General features: G+C 37.5%; 1 protein-coding gene across 5 annotated transcripts in view; it reads left to right on the top strand.

Annotated features, from left to right (window-relative positions):
• The window catches only part of ERC1 (ELKS/RAB6-interacting/CAST family member 1), a 390173-nt gene that overhangs the window by 212069 nt on the left and 156012 nt on the right, over nt 1–22092 (top strand). For all 5 annotated transcript variants that reach the window (XM_060111744.1, XM_060111746.1, XM_060111742.1 and 2 more), the window contains exon 15: nt 2052–2212. In XM_060111744.1, coding sequence (XP_059967727.1) covers nt 2052–2212 — 161 coding nt within the window. The remainder of the gene's footprint in view (nt 1–2051; nt 2213–22092) is intronic.

Below are 22092 nucleotides of genomic sequence, written 5' to 3'. Positions count from 1 at the left end.
TGGAGTGATGGTAGTGTTCTGGTTATTGGTCTGTGTGCTCTTTATATAGCTTTGTTCACTTAGAATTCTTCAGGTTGTACATTTATAATTTTTATGTATTTTTCTGTATTTATGTTGTATTTCAATAAAAATTTACTAAAAATTTTAGATGCATAAGAGTATGTATAGAGTGGGCTTACCTTTGTATAGGAAAAGGAGGAATAGTTTATACATGCTTGCTTGTGGATGTATAAGATATCTCTTCAAGTTATATAAGAAACTGATACCATTGCTTGCCTGGAGCAGTGAAGGACAGGATGGGAGGGAGATGTTGTGAGATACGCTTAAGTTCATAAAAGATGGACACATCTCACTATTTATTAGACCTTCTATAAATGATGCTGTTGATGGCTGATTTTGTGTTATAAGAGTATACCTTGGGGCATAATTTAATTTAGTTTTTGCTAAGATTTTATATGAATTAAACTGATAATGTAGAATCATCCTTATTGACAGTTTTCAAAAAGGCATGCAGTTATATGTTCTTGTAAAGCTTGCTGATATGTGAATACATATCCAAAGAGATCTGCATAATAAGAAAAAATCTCACAGCAACTGGGACTGTCAGGATGCTGTTTAGCTGAGAGCATTAACTTGATCACTTCTGAGAAGATACCCAAAGTAAAATAATTCAAGTGCCAAAAAACTAAATGTAACTTTTTAACAGCTGTTACCAGTCCATCTACCTACACTCACCTCTACCTCTGGAAAGGATTATAACCAAGATTATTTCTTGTCAAGTAGCAAACTGACTGTAAACTCTTGTGATTGGTATACTTGGCTGTTTGATTTTCTGGTTGAGGTTCTTTTTAGGTAATAACAGATATTTTGGCAACATATTTTTGCCTCTGAATTAAGATGAACATGTTTATTTAAATCTGATTTTGGAACCACCTGGAGTAAGTGGAAATAACTGATAAAGTACAGAACTTGCTCTCTTAGTTTCTTGTGTTTTAGCATTCTGTCTTCTTTCTCTCATGTTTTTACAGGTCTTTTATTTTATTTAGTTATTTTAAAATAAATTTATTTATTTAGTTATTTATATTTTTGGCTGTGTTGGGTCTTCATTGCTACACATGGGCTTTTTCTAGTTGCGGTGAGCAGGGGCTACTCTTCGTTGTGGTGCACGGGCTTCTCATTGCGTTGGCTTTTCTTGTTGTGGAGCATGGGCTCTAGACATGCGGGCTTCAGTAGTTGTGGCACGTGGGCTCAGTAGTTGCAGCTCACAGGCTCTAGAGCACAGGCTCAGTAGTTGTGGTGCACGGGCTTAGGTGCTCCATGGCATGTGGGATCTTCCCGGACCATGGCTCAACCCCGTGTCCCCTGCATTGGCAGGCAGATTTTTAACCACTGCGCCACCAGGGAAGTCCTTTACAGGTCTGTTAAAAGCATTCTGTCTCTTCTCTATCTGGTCATATATTTTTTTTCTTTTCTTCCTGCCTTCCTCAAAAAATCTCTACCTACCTAGCTTTAGAGGAGGAAATTATCTGATTGAATTCTAGCTGTTTCTTTAACAAGAAATTCTTTGTAATGGTATAAACAGAAGAATCTTAGTTTGAACGAATAAAAATGACTCATTTATGTTTATTCTGCATCTGGTATTAGTCAAGTTTATGGCTTTTATTTCCTAAAATCCTTCTAGAAATATTTATTATGATTTTGTTCCTTATATTTTTATCTGCATTATATTGTTATTTCCATGGAAGTTTCTTGACTGTTTCCAAATAAATTCCTTAGAAGGGATTGTTTCTGGCACAGTGTTACTTCTGATGCCCTTATATTTGTCAAAAAGAAAATGAGGGTTTTTTGGACCTAAACTGAGAAGAATTATAGTGGAGGGAAGATGAGAGACGTATTTCTTTAACTGCCATTTATGTCTGATCCTGCGAGAGTACAGAATTTTTGATGGGTGTGTCTTCAATTTTGTGGACCCAGGTATTGCCCACTGCCCAGCTCCTCTGACTATACCTGACCCAGATGCTCAGTTTCTGTCTTTTCTGTATTGATCGTAGGTGGAGGAGTTACTGATGGCCATGGAGAAGGTAAAACAGGAGCTGGAGTCCATGAAGGCGAAGCTGTCCTGCACTCAGCAGTCACTGGCAGAGAAGGAAACTCATTTGACCAACCTTCGGGCCGAGAGAAGAAAACACTTAGAGGAAGTTCTGGAGATGAAGTAAGTTCTATAATATTGTTCTTCAGGCATATGCTTAGTAGAAATACTTGTCCTCATCGCTTTCATCTTCTGGCCCTGTTTGTCACGCCTGACCCACTTAGCCTAATTTTAATGCTCACTTGTGTTTCTCACTCCTTAGAACAAATTTGGGACAAATCCTGGTCAAATAGAAACTTTTTTTGCCTCCCTGTCATTGAATTTTGCAGTCCTCTAGAGTGTATGTCTCCATATGCAATTGTGTCTCTGAAATTCCTAGAACCTTCTGGAAAGTTCTGGCAAGTTGTTGAGCTTTCTGAGGAAGATAACCATTGCTCCTGAGGTCATATGATGGCTAGGCAATTTTTAAAAACATTTTTTATTATAAACATTTCCAAAGGTGCACAAAAGTAGAGAATAGTATTATGAACCTCCTTATACCCATCCCCCATATTTAACCATTAATATTTGCCACACTCTCCAGTCAGTTTTTACAAAATTGTCACTTTTAGCAGAACCTTTCTTTACATCATTTTCCTACTTTCCAGGCATCTTGCAGCTTCCTTGAGATAGTCTGTTGTGAAGGCTGTATATATCTGCTGTGCATAATACAGCTGCTTCTTTTTCTCCTCTGTGACTTTGAAAAGTTCTGGTTTCCTTCTCTTCAGAACAAGTATGTCTCTTTTTTAAGTCCCTTAGTACTTTCTCCACCACTCCAATCCCCACCCCTATGTAATTGTCCTGCTCTCATTTTACTGAAACCAAGTCTATGCTGGGACCCCTCGGCTACCTTCATCACCTCAGCAGTTACCTGTGTTTTTGCCGTCTTCTCTTCTGACTCAGAGGAGATACTGTCTCTCCTTCACCAAGCTCTCTTCTTATTTCTATCACAGATTTAAGCTCTGGTTCCCTCCTCTGCAATCTGTCTCCATTAATTTTCTTTCACATAATCTTTGCTCACTTTCTGTTAGTTCCTTCTTCTCTGCAATAAATACGCAGTCTCTCTGACCTAAAGTAAACAGTCTTTCTGAGCCCAGCCAGTGCTTGAAGCTAACATCCCCTCTTCTTTTCTGCTACTTTGAACTATCAATAAATGTTGAATATGAGAATTACAAAGTAGCAGAGGATCTTGCCATGACACCTCAGCATGAATTTTCATGGGGCATGATTGTTTTGTTGTCATGACGGCAGCCCAGGAGTTGAGGAAACAAATGTCGGGGTGTCCCCTGTGCTTATGGATTATTAGGACACAGTGGGAGGTTAAGAGAGCCTGATCTTTTAGAAAAGTATTACAGGTGATGTGCTCTCAGAAGTGACAGATACTGAAGCCAGAAATAGGTTGATACGCAGGGAGAAAGGGGAGAATTTAGGGTTCTGAGTATCATGATGAGAAAGTTTGCTTCTTACGAGCAGGTTAGTAGAAGCAGTTTAAGACAAGGTTTTATCACTGATGATAAGAACATAGAAGAAGGATGGATATAATATTCGGGAATACAAGGTATCGATGTGATACTCCTAAGCACAAACAGGCCCTGCTAAAGCAACGGTATAGGAGTATTGTGTCGTTTTCTCTGTGTACCAATATCTTGACTTGACTTGTCACATCTTTCCCACTCAGTTCAAGTGTCCATAGCAAAACAGTGGTGGATTTGTAAAGGAATTTTCCTTTATTATTTGGACTTTGAAAAGATATGAAAGAATTTTTTAAAGAATGCTTGACTTTAAACCATTAGAAGGGAATTGCATGAGATTTTTTTGTTTTATTATTATTATTTTTGGAACCACAGTGCTAAACTTTCTTATGGACTTCCCTTGCCAACCCAGGTTAGAGATTACATTTCAGAAAAATAGTGTGATTTGCAAAACTGTTTTTGGTAAGATCAAGAACTCACACACTAAGGCGTGGGATAAGTAATTAAAGTATTCAGAGAATTTATAAGTGGTATAGAAATTTGATGAATAAATATTAAATAAAAGTTCTAGAAATAAGGTGTTAAAACCTGGCTCTGACAGGTGACCTGTCTCTTAAATCACCTTCCTCATTTGCTCAGGAGATACCACTACAGCATCATGCTGTTCTTAGGTTTTCTACAAGATTTTTGTCATGCAGACTTACTGACTTAAAGTTTTTAAAGTAGTCCTTGCTTTAATTTGCACTTAAATTTCTCCTTATTGTTGCCTCTCATTTTCATATCTTAATAAAATGGTTGTTTAATACCTTTTTTTAAACAAATTAAGCACTTCAGGCCTAATCGTCTATCCAAACATGCTGTTGAGAGTGGTGGCTAATCCCAAACTCCTAATGTATCCCTCCCCCACGCTCTTTTCTCCTTTGGTAACCATAAATTTGTTTTCTATGTCTGTGGGTCTGTTTCTGTTTTGTATATAAGTTCATTTGTATCTTTTTTTTTTTTTAGGTTCCACATATAAGTGATATCATGATATTTGTCTTTCTCTGTCCAGATTACTTCACTTAGTATGATTATCTCTAGGTCCATGCATGTTGCTGCAAATGGCATTATTTCATTCCTTTTTATGGCTGAATACTGTTCGTGTGTGTGTGTGTGTATACATATATATGTATAAATATATAAAACACATCTTCTTTATCCATTCATCTATTGATGGACATGTAGGTTACTTCCATGTCTTGGCTATTGTAATAGAGCTGCAATGAACACTGGGTTGCATGTATCTTTTTTTTTTTTTTTTTGTGGTATGCGGGCCTCTCACTGTTGTGGCCTCCCCCGTTGCGGAGCACAGGCTCCGGACGCGCAGGCTCCGGACGCGCAGGCTCAGCGGCCATGGCTCACGGGCCCAGCCGCTCCGCGGCATATGGGATCCTCCCAGACCGGGGCACGAACCCGTATCCCCTGCATCGGCAGGCGGACTCTCAACCACTTGCGCCACCAGGGAGGCCCTGCATGTATCTTTTTGAATTATGGTTTTCTCTGGATGTATGCCCAGGAGTGGGATTGCTGGATCATATGGTAACTCTATTTTTAGTTTCTTAAGGAACCTCCATACTATTCTCCATAGTGGGTGCACCAGTTTACATTCCCACCATCAGTGTAAGAAGGTTCCCTTTTCTCCATGCCCTCTCCAGCATTTACTGTTTGTAGATTTTTTTGATGATGGCCATTCTTACTGATGTGAGGTGATATCTCATTGTTGTTTTGATTTGCATTTCTCTGATAATTAGCGACGTTGAGCATCTTTTCATGTGCCTTTTGGCCATCTGTATGTCTTCTTTGGAGAAATGTCTATTTAGATCTTCTGCCCATTTTTTGATTGGGTGGCTTGTTTTTTGATATTGAGCTATATGAGCTGTTTGTATACTTTGGAGATTAGCTACAGCAATTTATTGTACAGAACAGGGAAATATAGCCATTATTTTATAAAAATTTTAAATGGAGTATAATGTATAAAAATATTGAATCACTATGCTGTACACCGGAAACTAACATAATAATGTAAATCAACTAGAGTTTAATTTTTTAAAGTTTGGCATACAAATATTAAGTAATAATTCATAAAACCTCAATCAAAAGCTGTACAGTTGGGCTTCCCTGGTGGCGCAGTGGTTGAGAGTCCGCCTGCCGATGCAGGGGACACGGGTTCGTGCCCCGGTCCGGGAGGATCCCACATGCCGCGGAGCGGTTGGTCCCGTGAGCCATGGCCGCTGAGCCTGCGCGTCTGCAATGGGAGAGGCCACAGCAGTGAGAGGCCCTCATACTGCAAAAAAACAAAAACAAACAAACAAACAAAAAAAAGCTGTACAGTTAACCTAAGCATAATTATACACAAAACACTATGAATGACATATTGTGGGTTCTGATACAGTAAACTTTTGATTCCTTTTCACTGCATAGCTGACAAGGGAATAGACTTTCTTCTGCTATGTTCTGGACTCCTCTCCATATGTTGAACAGTTTCTGCTAATCATCTGTCCTGGGTTGGGAGTGTCTCAGTTCTACAACTTTGCTCAGAATTTGCTTCGTTCATTGTCAGTTTGCAAGGAGTTCACTCCCCCCAAGTAGTTCTGCATGATATCTGCATCTAATTACATATGGCAAATAGTGAGAGCATACTTCCTGGAATGAAAGAGCCTGAATCTGGATTCTAACTCTGCCACTTATTAGCTCTGTGTCTTCAGCAAGTTTAGTTAGCCTTCTTGTGCTTCAGTCTCCTTATTTGTAAAATGGCAATAATGATAGTTCCTGCTTCATAGCATTTTCATCACAGTAGAATAAGAAATTTTTAATATATGAGATTGAGAGCAGTACCTGGCATAGGAAACCCTTAGTAGTGGGTATTGTTAGCTTGCTGCATGTACTTACTGGCAACAATTTGCAGGAAAACAGAAAAGTATTTGAGCAAAATTTAAAAGAAGAAAGGTAATATCCTATCTGTGGTTGTTGGCAATGACAAAAAGATTCTTCCTTCTGTAGTTATGGCAGGACCCACCATATTTTAAATGTTTTCATTGTTTTATTAATAATAACTGAACAAGTTAAAAGGACTTGTTTACTATAACCAGAGAACTTGAAATGTAGAAGAAATATGAAGGGAATGCAATGTGCACAAGAGCCTGAAACATGCACATGTGTGACTCTGAATCTGGCATAAGAAAAATCTTCCCTGAAGAAAGGATGGTTGGCCTATTTGTAGAGACAGTCCTTCAGCAAAGCACCAGAATAGTCTAGTTTTCTGGAATAATCTTGAACTAGTCAAACCAAAAGGAATGCCCTGATAGTTCTCTTCTATCCCTAGTATTTATAATTGTAATTTTTGAGTGTCTGTTACAGACAGACGGCCGTGAGTTTGGGGAGATGTGGAAGTGTTCACCTGGTAGCCTGCCAGTGTCTCAGAAGAAGCACTCGAGTTGGTTGGCTAGCCTTGGGGAGAAGGGACAGTTTCATTGGCAGATCTCATATTGGTTCTTCTCCTTATGCTGTGGTTTTGTTAATCACTGTTTTTTTACTTCACTTTTATGTTAACCTCTTTGACTAAGAAAGAAGGGATGAACGGGAGAGGGAGGAAAATAATAAAATAACAACCATAATAAATTCTGAGTATCAGTTCAGGTCACGAGCTTCACTATCAAGATTTCTAGATGTGGCTTCCCTGGTGGCGCAGTGGTTGAGAGTCCGCCTGCCGATGCAGGGGACACGGGTTCATGCCCCAGTCCGGGAGCATCCCACATGCCGCGGAGCGGCTGGGCCCATGAGCCATGGCCGCTGAGCCTGTGTGTCCGGAGCCTGTGCTCTGCAACGGGAGAGGCCCGCGTACCGAAAAAAAAAAAAAAAGATTTCTAGATGAGCTGATTCCTTCTCCACTGCCCTGCATTCAAAGTCCGACTGCAGTCTCACCCTATGTTAGCATTATGAATACAGCTCAAAAGACTCACGTTTTACTTTGAGTAAACTTTTATCAAACTGCGCATTTGACTATACTGAGAATTGGTTTGTTTCGGAAGGTGGTGGTGGAATCGCTCTTTTGTTTCTTTGAGAATCTAGAACTGTGTGATAAATAGCATCCCATTAATAAAGTTGCTAGAGAAGTCCAAAGCGCTGTGGGCCACATTATATACTCGTGAGATGACTTCTGGCTCAGAAAGACCTAACTTCCCACCCCCGTAAAATAAATTTTCTTATGTACCTAAGAAGAGTTCAGTAATATAATCTGAATTCTGACATTTAAAAAATATTTGCCTTTTAATTTGAGAGAAAAATGCAGTATGCTTGGAATTAAGGAAGCTGTAGAAAATGGTTACTGGGAAAAGTTCAGGCTATTTGGAGTTAGTATAGTTAGGTGATCAACCTGTTTTACTTTGAATAATTAAAATGAGACTGTATTTTAAATTATTTGATCTCCTAATCTGTAGAATTTCATTTTAAAATTTATTGTAGAGTTGCTGACGTTAAAAAATAAAATCCCATTTGGGGATCTATGACAGTCTTCCAAATTAACCACAAAATTGATAATAGTTGTGCAAATTATATACTAGTAACAAATTGAAATGCCTTTTAAGATACGTAAGAACTAGAACATGTATACTTTTTGCAAAGCCACACATGTATACTTCCACCAAATGCCTTTGTTTGAGTCATTGGACATATGACAAAGGACTTTTAGTGGAGTTGGAAGCATTTTTCACAGTGGCCTGAAATACTGAGCTTTAAATATTTTGTGGGAAATCACATAAATTCTTATGAAAATTTCCTACACTTGAGTTGAAAAAGAAAGCAAAGTATGCTGTATAGTATAGCAATAAATAACACTAGTGGGACTGGTCCTCATTAAAATTATAAAGAAAAGTTTCTAACTCTTGACTTGGGGACTTCCTTCCTAGCCTTGGTTAACTCTTTAATTCTGTCCCTTCGTTTTCTACCCTCACATCCAGCTCTCTCATGCTTCCTACTTCACAGAATGTGTGGTATCAACTGTCAAACATCTTTTCTCATCAGAACTAAGAGTTTAGGTGGGGCTCTGAGTTGTTAAGGACAGTGATGGAGATGGGTTTATTAAGTACAGTAATTACAGTATTTACAGTACAGTATTTGAGTTCCTTACCTCTCCCTGATCCTAAATGGTGACCTTGATGCTCAGCTCAGATGAGGCACGAGTATTTCAAATGTTTTTCTTGTGACCTGAATTAGGATCATTTACAAACAACCCTAATATCCCTTGCCCGTTCTCCTCCCTTAATCCTAAATCCATTCTACCTTTTAGCCATTTAAGGCCAGATATAAATTCCAAACAGAAAAAACCACTCTCCTGAAGAAATCATGCTTCCTAAACGTTTTTTTCATTTAAAATGTCTTAAATGGCTGTGGTAATCTCTAAGTAAAGAGCTGAACTTTTCAGATAAAAGCCCCAAAGTCCCTCTCTTTTCCAGTTTTTATAATTCTGTCTTTCCCCCATCAATATATGGTTTGTGTGCAAGAATGTCCTCGCTTGTGCAGGGATGAAATTAAGAATATAGGTCATCCTCTTTTTCCTAAAGGGGAAAGGAGTGGGATTATTGTCCTACTTCTTACTTATCTTTTTATTTTTTTCTCTACTGGAGTTGTAGGTTGAACCCTAGTCCCTTTGTTTAATACAGTTGAAACAGTTAAAGGGACAGCTCTTCCAGGTAGGTAACCTAATGCCTTAAGCTAATTGCAATACTCATTTTAAGAAAAGTTTTTTACATAATATACCGTTATGAGAGTTTTTTTTAGTTTGGGATTAAAAAAAAATTATTTTCCTTTCAGGATCTTCATTCTCTGTGTCCCTCAGAGTACCATAAAGGTATTTGCTCATTCTGTAAATGGATAAAACTTCCCTCAAGCTTTGTATGTAGAAATAGTAATCCATTTATTTAATCATAAGCTTTTCCTGGCTGAAGATTCTGAGTAAAAGAGTATTATAAGATGCTCTTTGGGCCTCCCTGGTGGCGCAGTGGTTGAGAGTCCGCCTGCGGATGCAGGGGATACGGGTTCGTGCCCCGGTCTGGGAGGATCCCATATGCTGCAGAGCGGCTGGGCCCGTGAGCCATGGCCGTTGGGCCTGCGCGTCCAGAGCCTGTGCTCCGCAACGGGAGAGGCCACAACAGTGAGAGGCCCGCATACCGCAAAAAGAAAAAAAAAAAAAAATAATAAGATGCTCTTTGTAGCAAAGAATGTGTTTACATTTTGAGCTAGTTATAAACTGGGGTAATAATACTTTGACCTACCTCATGAGGTTGTTGTGAGGATTAAATGAGATAACGTGATAAAAACACTTTGAAATTGGTCAAGCTGAATATTTGCAAAGCATGATACTCACAATTGAAAATTGTTAAGTTTGCACTTAACTTTTCAGGTTGGCAGTTTGCTCGTTCTGAAATGAAAGGGTTTCCTGCATCTCTAAGATTCCTGTCATTTTAAAAATCATATGATTCTTTGACTAGGTGACCTTCTGACATCCTTGATTCTATAGTTGCAAATGCTCTGAGTAAATCAGAGAAGTAATTTATATATAAACAGTATACTGAGCAGAAGTTGGGGGTCAGATGTCCAACATGAGGACTAAGCCTCATGTTCACTGGATCAGACTACCCAAGGCCTACCAGAGATAAGCTGCTCTGGGGATGGAAGTGGAATTGTGATGCTAGAGTTAGAGCAGCAGTGCTGGGGAAGTTTCCATTCCAACCCAGTCACAGTGGCAAAAGTCCTGTTAAAACTTCAGGCATCTTGCTGAGATAACAGAAAGTCTGGGTTTTAGGAGTAGGTATCATGACCTACAATAAAGCTAACTATAGATAACTATAGTAACAAAACTGAAAGCCCCAAGGAAGTCTACAGGGACAGTAGAATTTGGAGGATGAGTCCCATCAAGATAGAGAGGTTTGGGAAATACCCTGAGCTTTCAACAGATAGGCGCAACAAAGGATAAATCCAAGCCTATACAAGGTCAAGGAAATCAGCTATTAACTGAATTATCTACTAGAATAAAAATCATTGCTTTTCAGAAGAAAATAACAGAATCCAGAGTCTTTGTAGTGTATCATCTACAGTATTCTATATTCAATTAAAAAATATCGCCAGACATTCAAAGAACAGTAACATGTAACCCATAGTGAACAAAAACATGCAGTAGAAAGCAAGTCAGAGAAGTCCTAGATATTGGAATTAACAGTGATTTTAAAGTCACTCCTATAAGTGTGCTTCAAAGTCTTAAAGAAAATGTAATGTTGATGGTAGAACATATAGGAAATCTCAGCCGAGAAAGGAAAACATTTTAAAAATGGAAATTTAAATGAAAAAATTCAGTGGATGGTCTTAATGACAGATTAGAGCCTTCAAAAGAAAGAGTCCATAAATTTTAAAACAGATCAATAGAAATAATCCAGTGTGAACAACTGTGAGAAAAAGGGTTTTTACAAAATGGATAGAGCCTCCATGACATGTTGGACATTATCAAATGGGCTAATATACATGTAACTGGAATTCCAGAAGGGTAAAAGAGTGAGAAGGGGGTAGAAAAAAGTCTGTAAAAATATTGGCTGAAATATTTCTTTGATTTAAAATACATTGATTTATGAAGGTGTATGGGGAAATCTCTGTGCATCCCTCTCAGTTTTTTTGTTAACCTAAAAGTGCTCTAAAAAATAGTCTTTTTAAAAAGTGTGTATATTTACAGATCCTAGAAACTTAGTGAAACCAAGCTGGATAAATACAAAGAAAATCACACCTAGAAACATTATAATATAATTGCTAGAAACAAAATATAAAGAGAATAACAGAGGCAGCAAGGGAAGAAAAAAACAGTATGTAAAGGGAAACTGTGATAGCTGAGTTCTTATCCAAAAATTGGAGATCAGAATAAAATGGAACTTTTTTTAAAGTACTGAAAGAAAATTTGTCAGCCTAGAATTCTAGGACCAAAAAACAAACAAACAAACTCCAAAAACTAGGGTTAAATATAGACATTTTTCAGATAAATAAATATGAAAAGAATTCATCTCTAAGTGGAGGTATGTCTACGTGATGGCTGATTCGCTTTGCTGTATAGCAGAAACTAACACAACATTGTAAATCAACTATACTCCAATTAAAAAATTAATTTAAAAAAAATTTAAAAATTAAAAGAAAGAAAAATACAGGAAGCTACGGAGATATATTGCACAGCACAGGATATATAGCCAATATTTTATAATAACTATAAATGGAATATAACCTTTAAAAATTGTGAATCACTATGTTGTACACCTGTAACTAATATAATATTGTACATCAACTATATTTCAATTAAAACAATATGCATTTCTGAAAAAACATATTCTGTAAGAAATGCTAAAGGATGTTCTTCCAGCTGAAAGGAAATGAAACCAGATGGAAGCATGAATCTACAGGAAGGAATGAAGAACACACGTGGTCAATAAGCTGATATGTATAGACAGCTGACTCTAAAGCAAAACTAATATCATTGTACGGTGGAGTTTATAATAGGTGTAAAACTGGAAGATATGACAGCAGTAGCACAAACGATTGGGGAGGGTAGAAACATGGTTGTCAGGTTGTTAACTTTGTGAAGTAAAAAATACAAACTATCAGTCTTGAATGTTTTTTTAAGTCATTTTCTTTGTTTAAAAAAAATATTTATTTATTTATTTATTTATTTGGCTGCACTTGGTCTTAGTTGTGGCATGTGGGATCGTTATTGCAGTGTGCAGGCTCTCTAGTTGTGGTATGCAGGCTCTAGAGCACGTGGGCTTAGTTGCCCTGTGGCATGTGGGATCTTAGTTCCCTGACTTAAGATATGGGATTGAACCCGTATCCCCCTGCATTGGAAGGTGGATTCTTCACCACTGGACCACCAGGGACGTCCCAAAGTTTTATAATTTCTAATCTAGATAGACTTTGATAAGTTAAAGGTGCATATTGTGAGCTGTAGAGCAACTACCAAAAGCAAAACCCAAAACGAAAAGCTCAAAATCCAATAGAGGAAATAAAATACACTAAAAATTACTTCATTTACCCAGAAGAAAAAGGACAGCAAAGGAACAAGAGAGGAGTGAAGCAGAGAGGGGTAAATGGCTGATAGATATAAATGCAGCAGCATATCAGTAGTTAGGTCAAAATCAAACGGGCTAAACACGCTAGTTAACGGACAGAGATTATTAGAATTGATGAAAAAAGAAACAATGCTGTCTACAAGACATACAGTGTAATAAACACAAGTAGGTTAAAATTTAAAGAATGTACAAAGGTAGTCCTTGTAAATAGTCATCATAAGAAATCTGGTATGGCTATATTAGTATCAGGTAAAAGAGACTTCCAGAGAGTATTCCTGGAGATAAAGAAGTACATGTCATAATGATGAAGCAGATAATTAACCAGAAAGACGTAACAATCCTTCATATGCATGCACCTAGTACAGAGCTTCAAAATTCATGAAGAGCCAACTGACAACTAAAGGGAAAACCAGACAGATCTATACTCATCAGTCATTGCTGGAGCTTATAACCCTGATTTCTCAGAAAGTGATAGAATAAGTGAACCAAAAACAAGCAGTAAAAATATAGAAGCTCTGAAGACTGTCAACTTGATCTATTTAATATTTATAGAGTAGTACACCCAACAACTGAAGAATATATATGTTTTTCAAATATGTATGGAATGTTCACCAATGAGGACCATATGCTGGGCCATAAAAACAAATCTTAATAAGTTTCAGAAGACTAAAATATGTCAGAATTGTTCTCTGACCACAGTGAGATTAAATTAGAAGGTAATAATAAGATTTTTTGAAAAATCCCCCGATGTTCGGAAATTAAATAATACAATTCTAAATACCGTGGCTCAGAGAAGAAGTCATAAGGAATATGAGAAGTCATTTTGAACTGAATGAAAATGAAAACACAAATGTGAAATTTTGTGTCATGCAGCTCAAGTAGTGCTTAGAGTGAAATTTATACCTTTAAATGCCTATATTACAAAATAAGAAAGTTTAATTCAGTGAACTGTTTCCACACTAAGAAAATTTAAAAAGAAGAGTAAAGTAAATGAAAGTAAATAGAATGAAGGAAATAATATAGATAAGAGCAGAAATCAAGGAAATAGAAAACTAACAGCACAGAAAATTTACAGTCAACCATGGGTTCTTCAAAGAAACAATGGAATTGGTAGGCCCCTTGCAAGACTGATCAAGGGAAAAATGAAGACTCATAAATTACCAAATTTTTGTAATGGAAGAGGGCAAGAGTGGATATCACTTGAGGTTCTAATGGCATTTATTTATTTTTTTTAAATAGAATCATGTTTAAAAATATTTATTTATTTAGGCTGTGCTGGGTCTTAGTTGCAGCATGCAGGCTTCTTAGTTGTGGCATGGGGACTCTTAGTTGTGGCATGCATGCGGGATCTGGTTCCCCAACCAGGGATCGGACCCAGGCTCCTGCATTGGGAACGCAGATTCTTACTCACTGGACCACCAGGGAAGTCCCTCTAATGGCATTTAAAAAGAGAATATTTTGAACAACTTTATGCCAATAAATTTGATAATTTAGATATAATAGACAAATTCCTTGAAAAATATGGTGTATCAAAACTGGATCTGCAAAAAAAAAAAAAAAAAAAAAAAGTGTCTTCTGGGCTTCCCTGATGGTGCAGTGGTTGAGTGTCTGCCTGCCGATGCAGGGGACACGGGTTCGTGCCCCAGTCCGGGAAGATCCCACATGCCGCAGAGCGGCTGGGCCCATGAGCCATGGCCGCTGAGCCTGTGCGTCTGGAGCCTGTGCTCCACAACGGAAGAGGCCACAACAGTGAGAGGCCCGTATACCACAAAAAAAAAAAAAAAAAAAGAATGTTACAAGAGACACTACCTAATGGACACTGTCCTAAAGGAAGGACACTACCTCATGATCAAGGGTTCAATCCAAGAAGAAGATGTAACAATTATAAATATATATGCACCCAACATAGAAGCACCTCAATACATAAGGCAACTGCTAACAGCTATAAAAGAGGAAGTCAACAGTAACACAATAATAGTGGGGGACTTTAACACCTCACTTACACCAATGGACAGATCATCTAAACAGAAAATTAATAAGGAAACACAAGCTTTAAATGACACAGTAGACCAGATAGATTTAATTGATGTTTATAGGACATTGCATCCGAAAACAGCGTGTTACACTTTCTTCTCAAGTGCACATGGAACATTCTCCAGGATAGATCACACCTTGGGTCACAAATCAAGCCTCAGTCAATTTAAGAAAATTGAAATCATATCAAGTATCTTTTCTGACCACAACGCTATGAGATTAGAAATAAATTACAGGGAATAAAATGTAAAAAAAAAACACATGGAGGCTAAACAATACGTTGCTAAATAACCAAGAGATTACTGAAGAAATCAAAGAGGAAATCAGAAAATCCCTAGAGACAAATGACAACAAAAACACGACAATGCAAAACCTATGGGAGGCAGCAAAAGCAGTTCTAAGAGGGAAGTTTATAGCAATACAGTCCTACCTCAAGAAACAAGAAAAATCTCAAACAGTCTAACCTGGGACTTCCCTGGTGGCGCTGTGGTTAAGAATCCACCTGCCAATGCATGGGACACAGGTTCAAGCCCTGCTATAGGAAGATCCCACATGTCATGGAGCAACTAAGCCTGTGCACCACAACTACTGAGCCTGCGCTCTAGAACCCACAAGCCACAGCTACTGAAGCCCATGTGCCTAGAGCCCGTGCTCTGCAACAAGAGAAGCCACCACAATGAGAAGCCTGCGCAGTGCAACAAAAAGCAACCCCTGCTTGCCACAACTAGAGAAAGCCTGTGTGCATCAACAAAAACCCAATGCAGCCAAAATAAATAAATAAAATTTAAAAACCAATCTAACCTTACACCTAAAGCAACTAGAGAAGGAAGAGCAAACAAAATTCAGTCAGTAGAAGGAAAGAAAGATCAGAGCAGAAATAAATGAAGCAGAAACAAAGAAAACAGTAGCAAAGATCAATAAAATTAAAAGCTGGTTCTATGAGAACATAAACTAAATTGGTAGACCTCTAGCCAGAATCATCAAGGAAAAGCGGGAGAGGACTCAGATCAATAAAATTACAAGTGAAAAAGGAGAAGTTACAGTGGACACCACAGAAATACAAAGTATCATAAGAGACTACTGCAAGCAACTCTATGCCAATAAAATGGACAACCTGGAAGAAATGGACAAATTCTTAGAAAGGTACAACCTTTCAAGACTGAACCAGGAAGAAATAGAAAATATGAAAAAACCAATCACAAGTAATGAAATTGAAATAGTTATTAAAAATCTTCCAACAAACAAAAGTCCAGGACTGTGAAGTACAGCCTGTGAAGATGGCTTCACAGGTGAATTCTATCAACCATTTAAAGAAGAGCTAAAACCCATCCTTCTCAAACTCTTCCAAAAAATTGCAGAGGAAGGAACACTCCCAAACTCATTCTACGAGGCCACCATCACCCTGATACCTAAACCAGACAGAAATACTACTAAAAAAGAAAATTACAGACCAATATCACTGATGAATATAGATGCAAAAATCCTCAACAAAATACTAGGAAACAGAATCCAACAACACATGAAAAGGATCATACACCATGATCAAGTGGGATTTATCCCAGGGATGCAAGGATTCTTCACTATACGCAAATCAATCAAGATGAGAATCCGCCTGCCTATGCAGGGGACATGGGTTCAAGCCCTGGTCCGGGAAGATCCCACATGCTATGGAGCAACTAAGCCCGGGCTCCACAACTACTGAACCTGCGCTCTAGAGCCCATGAGCCACAACTACTGAGCCCACATGCCACAACTACAGAAGCCTGTGCGCCTAGAGCCCAGGCTCTGCAACAGGAGAGGCCACCGCATTGAGAAGCCCGTGCACCGCAACAAAGAGTAGCCCCAGCTCACCACAACTAGAGAAAGCCCGCACACAGCAATGAAGACCCAATGCAGCCAAAAATGAATAAATAAAATTTTAAAATAATAATAATAAGTGGTGCTGGGAAAACTGGACAGCTACATGTAAAAGAATGAAATTAGAACATTCCCTAATACCACACACAAAAATAAACTCAAAATGGATTAAAGACCTAAATGTAAGACTGGACACTATAAAACTCTTTGAGGAAAACATAGGAAGAACACTCTTTGACATAAATCACAGCAAGATCTTGTTTGACCCACCTCCTAGAGTAATGGAAATAAAAACAAAAATAAACATATGGAACCTAATTAAACTTAAAAGCTTTTGCACAGTGAAGGAAACCTGTATAAGACGAAAAGACAACCGTCAGAATGGGAGAAAATATTTGCAAACGAATCAACAGGCAAAGGATTAATCTCCAACATATATAAACAGCTCATTCAGCTCAATTTTAAAAAAACAAACAGCCCAATCAAAAAATGGGCAGAAGACCTAAATAGACATTTCTCCAAAGAAGGTATACACATGGCCGAGGAGCACATGAAAAGCTGCTCAACATCACTAATTAGAATGGGCTCAACAGTTGGAATGGGCATGATCACAAAATCTACAAACAACAAATGCTGGAGAGGGTGTGCAGAAAAGGGAACCCTCCTGCACTGTTGCTGGGAATGTAAATCTATACATCCACTATGGACAACAGTATGGAGGTTCCTTAAAACACTGAAAATAGAAGTACCATATGACCCAGCAATCCCACTACTGGTCATATACCCAGAGAAAACCATAGTTCAAAAAGACACATGCACCCCAATGTTCATTGCAGCACTATTTACAAAGCCACATCATGGAAGCAACCTGAATGCCCATCAACAGATGAATGGATAATGAAGATGTGGTACCTATATGCAGTCGAATATTAGCCATAAAAAGGAACAAAATTGGGTCATTTGTAGAGACGTGGATGGACCTAGAGACTGTCATGCTGAGTGAAGTAAGTCAGAAAGAGAAAAACAAATATTGTATATTAATGCATATATGTGGAATATAGAAAAATGGTACCGATGAACTGGTTTGTAAGGCAGAAATAGAGATACAGATGTAAAGAACAAACATATGGACACCATGAGGGGGAAGCGTAGAGGAGGATGAATTGGGAGATTGGGATTGACATATATACACTAATATGCATAAAATAGATAACTAATAAGAACCTGCTATATAAAAATTAAATTTAAAAAGAGAAAGAAAAAGAACAGAGTTGGAAGACTTTCACTATCAGATGTGTAGTCTTGGTCTACAATGACAGTAATTAAAAGTATGGTTAGGGCATGAACACTGACATGTAGAATAATGGAACAGAATGAAGAGTACCAAATAGACCCACAGATACACAGTCACAGGCACCAGTGTAATTTAATGGGGAAACACTTGTGTTTTCAATAAATGATGCAGCTACGACTGGATGTGTGTAGGGTACAGTGAGGTAGGGACCTCATACTATATGCAGAAATTAGTTCAAAGTGGATCATAGACCTAAACATAAAAGGAAAACCATAAACTTCTGGAAAAAAGTGGGAAACTTTGGAATAAGCAAAGATTATTTTAGTATACATAATATACTAACCATAAAAGAAAAAATTGATAAATTGTACTTCATCAAAATTAAAGGCTTTTCTTCAAAAGACACCATTAAGAAAATGAAAAGAATTGAATGATAAAGGTGAAAGATATTTGTGTATTTAAGGATTTTTGTATATAACTTTGCAGATGACAGTTAAATCTCTATTATGTCTGTTTCTATAGGATTTACCCCATTGTGTTACAGTCATTTATTTGCAAGCTTTATCATCTTCCTCCAGACTCCTGACATTCACAAGTGTTCCTCTCTTGAATCCTGAAAAACAAGCACAGTACCCAACACATTGGCACTCAGGAAATATTCTTTGAATTGTACTGAATTATTTTCACATTAAGTGTTCTAAGAGGATGTATAACCAAATTACTGATGATTTTTAAACAGCCTTTATGTTGTTTGTCATTTCTACAAGTTAGATCTTCAAGACAGATTGAACATTGTTCAGATCCAGAGTTCTTTTCTCTGTGGTTTAATGTTCTAGGAAACTATTTGGTTAGGATGTCTATTTATTTAGGAATATTTGCTAAGGGAAATATCTGTGATGCGCACATAAGTTTTATACAGGAGTCACTGTCGGGGGGAAACAGATGAACCCCTCCTTTTAGCAGAGAATGTCTTTGCTATGCGTGTGAAAGAAATTATGACTGGATTTATTCTTTTTCTTCATTGCCTTTTCTTCCACATAATGACATTCTTACAGCATCCATGGACATTGGTATAATTTTCCACCCAGAATTAAGTTATTTCTTCTTAGTGTTTGTGGCCATGCATTTTCTGTTAGAGATACTGTTGCTTTTTAGAGCAAGGTGGTTACTACCTGGCAGAGATAGCAAACAGTTTGATCCTGAAATTAAGCTTAGTTTCACAGGAGGGCAACGTATACATCTGGAGTGAACCTATCAGAATACATCTACCCTCTTGGGCTCTGGCCTCACGTTGCTGTTGTCTCTCAAGCTCACAGTACCCCAGACATATAGTCATCCAATTGGTGTTCCTTTATCTTCAGCCACATCTACTCTGCATATCTTCGTTTTCTTTCATCATTTCTTGTTTTTATCATACTGTCTTGCTTGTATATATTTTCTTTTTGCTTACATTTTCTTAGCTCATTTATAAAGCATTCATAATTCGCGAATGTGTCTAATCGCCTTTATCCAATGCTCAAAATCTGGAGTTGAGGGTTAACATTATAAAAAGAGACAGTAAAAATAGGGTAGTTCTCTCATAAAAGTGTGATCGATTCATTCAAAGAATAAGAAATTGGGGAAGCATTTATGATACAATGTTAAGTGAGAAAAAAAAGCATAAAACTGATTTTTCTGTGTGTATATGTAGATGCATTTTTTAACAAAAAAATTAAAGCTGGGAAGAATAATCACCAAAATGTTAGAAGTACTTATCTTTGAATGGTGGAAATATGGGTGTGTTTTTTCTTTCTCATACCTGTTGCATTTTCCAAAATGAGGGTGTATTACTCTTAGAGTTAGATAAAATAAAGGCTATGCATTGGAAAGGTGGGGGGAGCGTGATTGATTCAGACATGTGTATGGACATTATTCATTAACTTTTTTTAAAAAGAATCAAGACCTCTTCACTGTATCTTTTTTCTTTTGTGAAAGGCAGATATTAGAAGTACTCATTTCATATCATGGTTCTCTCTCCCATCACATGAAATATAATAAAGTCTTATATTACTATTTTCATTTGCTTTTATTTTCTTTTTTAAATCTTTGGGCAGTGTAGTCCACATCACTGAGTTGAATATGAACTGGATAAAAGTAGTCATGACCTTTCTGATATATAGGCGTATATTCAAAGCATTTTTTTTCTAGCCAGTTGCTCAATGGAAATAAGAAGTTTCTTACTTTCACTGGGAACATAAATCTAATTATGTTGCACTGACGTTTACAAACCTTCAAAAGCTCTGTATTTCAATCAGCTCTCCATAATTTTGTCCCTTGGAGCATTTCTGGCTTTATTTCCCTCTATGGTTCTTATCTCCATTATCCCAAATCTATTCAAACTTACATTCTTCCTCCTTAATGCTTTTGCTAAAACCTTTCTTCTGTCTTAAATGCTTTCTCCATATTCTGCCTTTTATGGTTCCACCCTTTTCTCAAGGCTGACACCAAATCACATTGCCTGTAAAGAAACCAGCTTAAATCTTCCCAGTCAACACTGGTGCCCCCATCACTTTGCTCTTTGTTTTGTTTTTTAGAGCATTTTTACACCATTTACACCTTGTTTCTAGACTATGTGCTCCAAAACTGTGCTAAGCACTGTGGGTAAAATATTCACTGAGATGATGTATTTTTTTCCTCACATCACAGAGCTCATAGACTTATTATGCACACACGATTTCTGTGGGTGAAGATAAACATAAACAGCCATATAAGAGGGGTGCATCGTTTGATAAAACATTCTGTAATGGGTGTTATATTTTTTACAGAATGTTTTTATGTGTGTTAAAGTTTTGTTTCCACATGTAAGTCCTTAAGATACCTGAAATGTATTGTGTGAGCAAAGTTTTTTATTCTGGTTTTTCGCTATGGAAAGCCAGTTGTAATATCCCCTATATAATATGGTAAGTGCCCATATGTGCCTGAGTCTGTTCCTGGGCTCTGTTCAGTTTTCCATTTACCTGTTATGGCCGTGCTAGATTGTTACTGTTTTATATACTGTTCTGGTGTATGGCAGGACAGAAGTCTCCTCAGTGTGCTTCAGTCAGAATCACCTGGAACTTCACTCTTTCATAGAAATTTTTTAATGATGTTGACTAGGTTCTTAAAAAAAAACTCTTTTGGGACTTTGATAAGAACTTGCATTTATTAATAGACTAGGCAAAATTAGATATTTATTATAAACAGTAAGTCTTGTCATCCACTTACATAGCCTATTTATCCATTTATTTAAGTTTTCTTTTATGACTTTCATTAGCATTTTGTGCATTTTCTCAGCAAAATTCTCACACATCTACATTAGATTTATTTCTAGGTACCTCATTTGCTGCTATCATGAATGATATATTTTTTCAATTAAATTCTCTACTTTTTTATTCCTGATATGTAAAAAGCTATCTTTAAAAAAATACTGCTGTTCTATATATATCCTGTTACCCCTTATTAGCTTTGTTAGTTAGAGTAGCACAACCTGCTGAAAACTTTCTGTGACTTAACACAGTAAAAGTTTGTTTCTCAGTGGATCTAATAGGGCAATGCTATTATTTCTGATTGGTGGTGCTTTTTTTTTTTTTTTTTTTTTGCGGTACGCAGGCCTCTCACTGTTGCGTCCTCTCCCGTTGCGGAGCACAGGCTCCAGACACGCAGGCTCAGCGGCCATGGCTCACGGGCCCAGCCGCTCCGCGGCACGTGGGATCTTCCCGGACCGGGGCACGAACCCGTGTCCCCTGCATCGGCAGGCGGACTCCCAACCACTGCGCCACCAGGGAAGCCCTGGTGGTGCTTTTTAAATCTATACTGTATATATGCCCTGTTTAATTCATATGCTTTGTGACTTTTTTTTTCCTTGTTTAGTGTTACTAGAAGTTTGTGTACTTTATATTTTTTTTTCAGGAGCTAGATTGGGATTTTGTTCACCTCTATTTTATGTTTGTTTTCACTCTACTAGTTTCTGGTCTATTATCATTTCCTTCTACTTTCCTTACATTTACCATGTTTACTTTTTTCCAAATTACTCAAATATTGTCAGTTATTATGGAAGGCTATAAATTTTTCTCTAAGCCTCCCATTAGCTATATCCAAATTTTTATATGTAGAAATTTCTCCTTGTGTATTTTAGGTCTTTTGGTTTCCTGAGCTTTT

The sequence above is a fragment of the Mesoplodon densirostris genome, chromosome 11 (assembly GCF_025265405.1).
Source record: "Mesoplodon densirostris isolate mMesDen1 chromosome 11, mMesDen1 primary haplotype, whole genome shotgun sequence".
In the NCBI taxonomy this organism is placed as follows: Eukaryota; Metazoa; Chordata; class Mammalia; order Artiodactyla; family Ziphiidae; genus Mesoplodon; species Mesoplodon densirostris.
The sequence above is the reverse complement of the archived record's forward strand: the minus strand, read 5'-3'. Positions and strand labels throughout refer to the sequence as shown.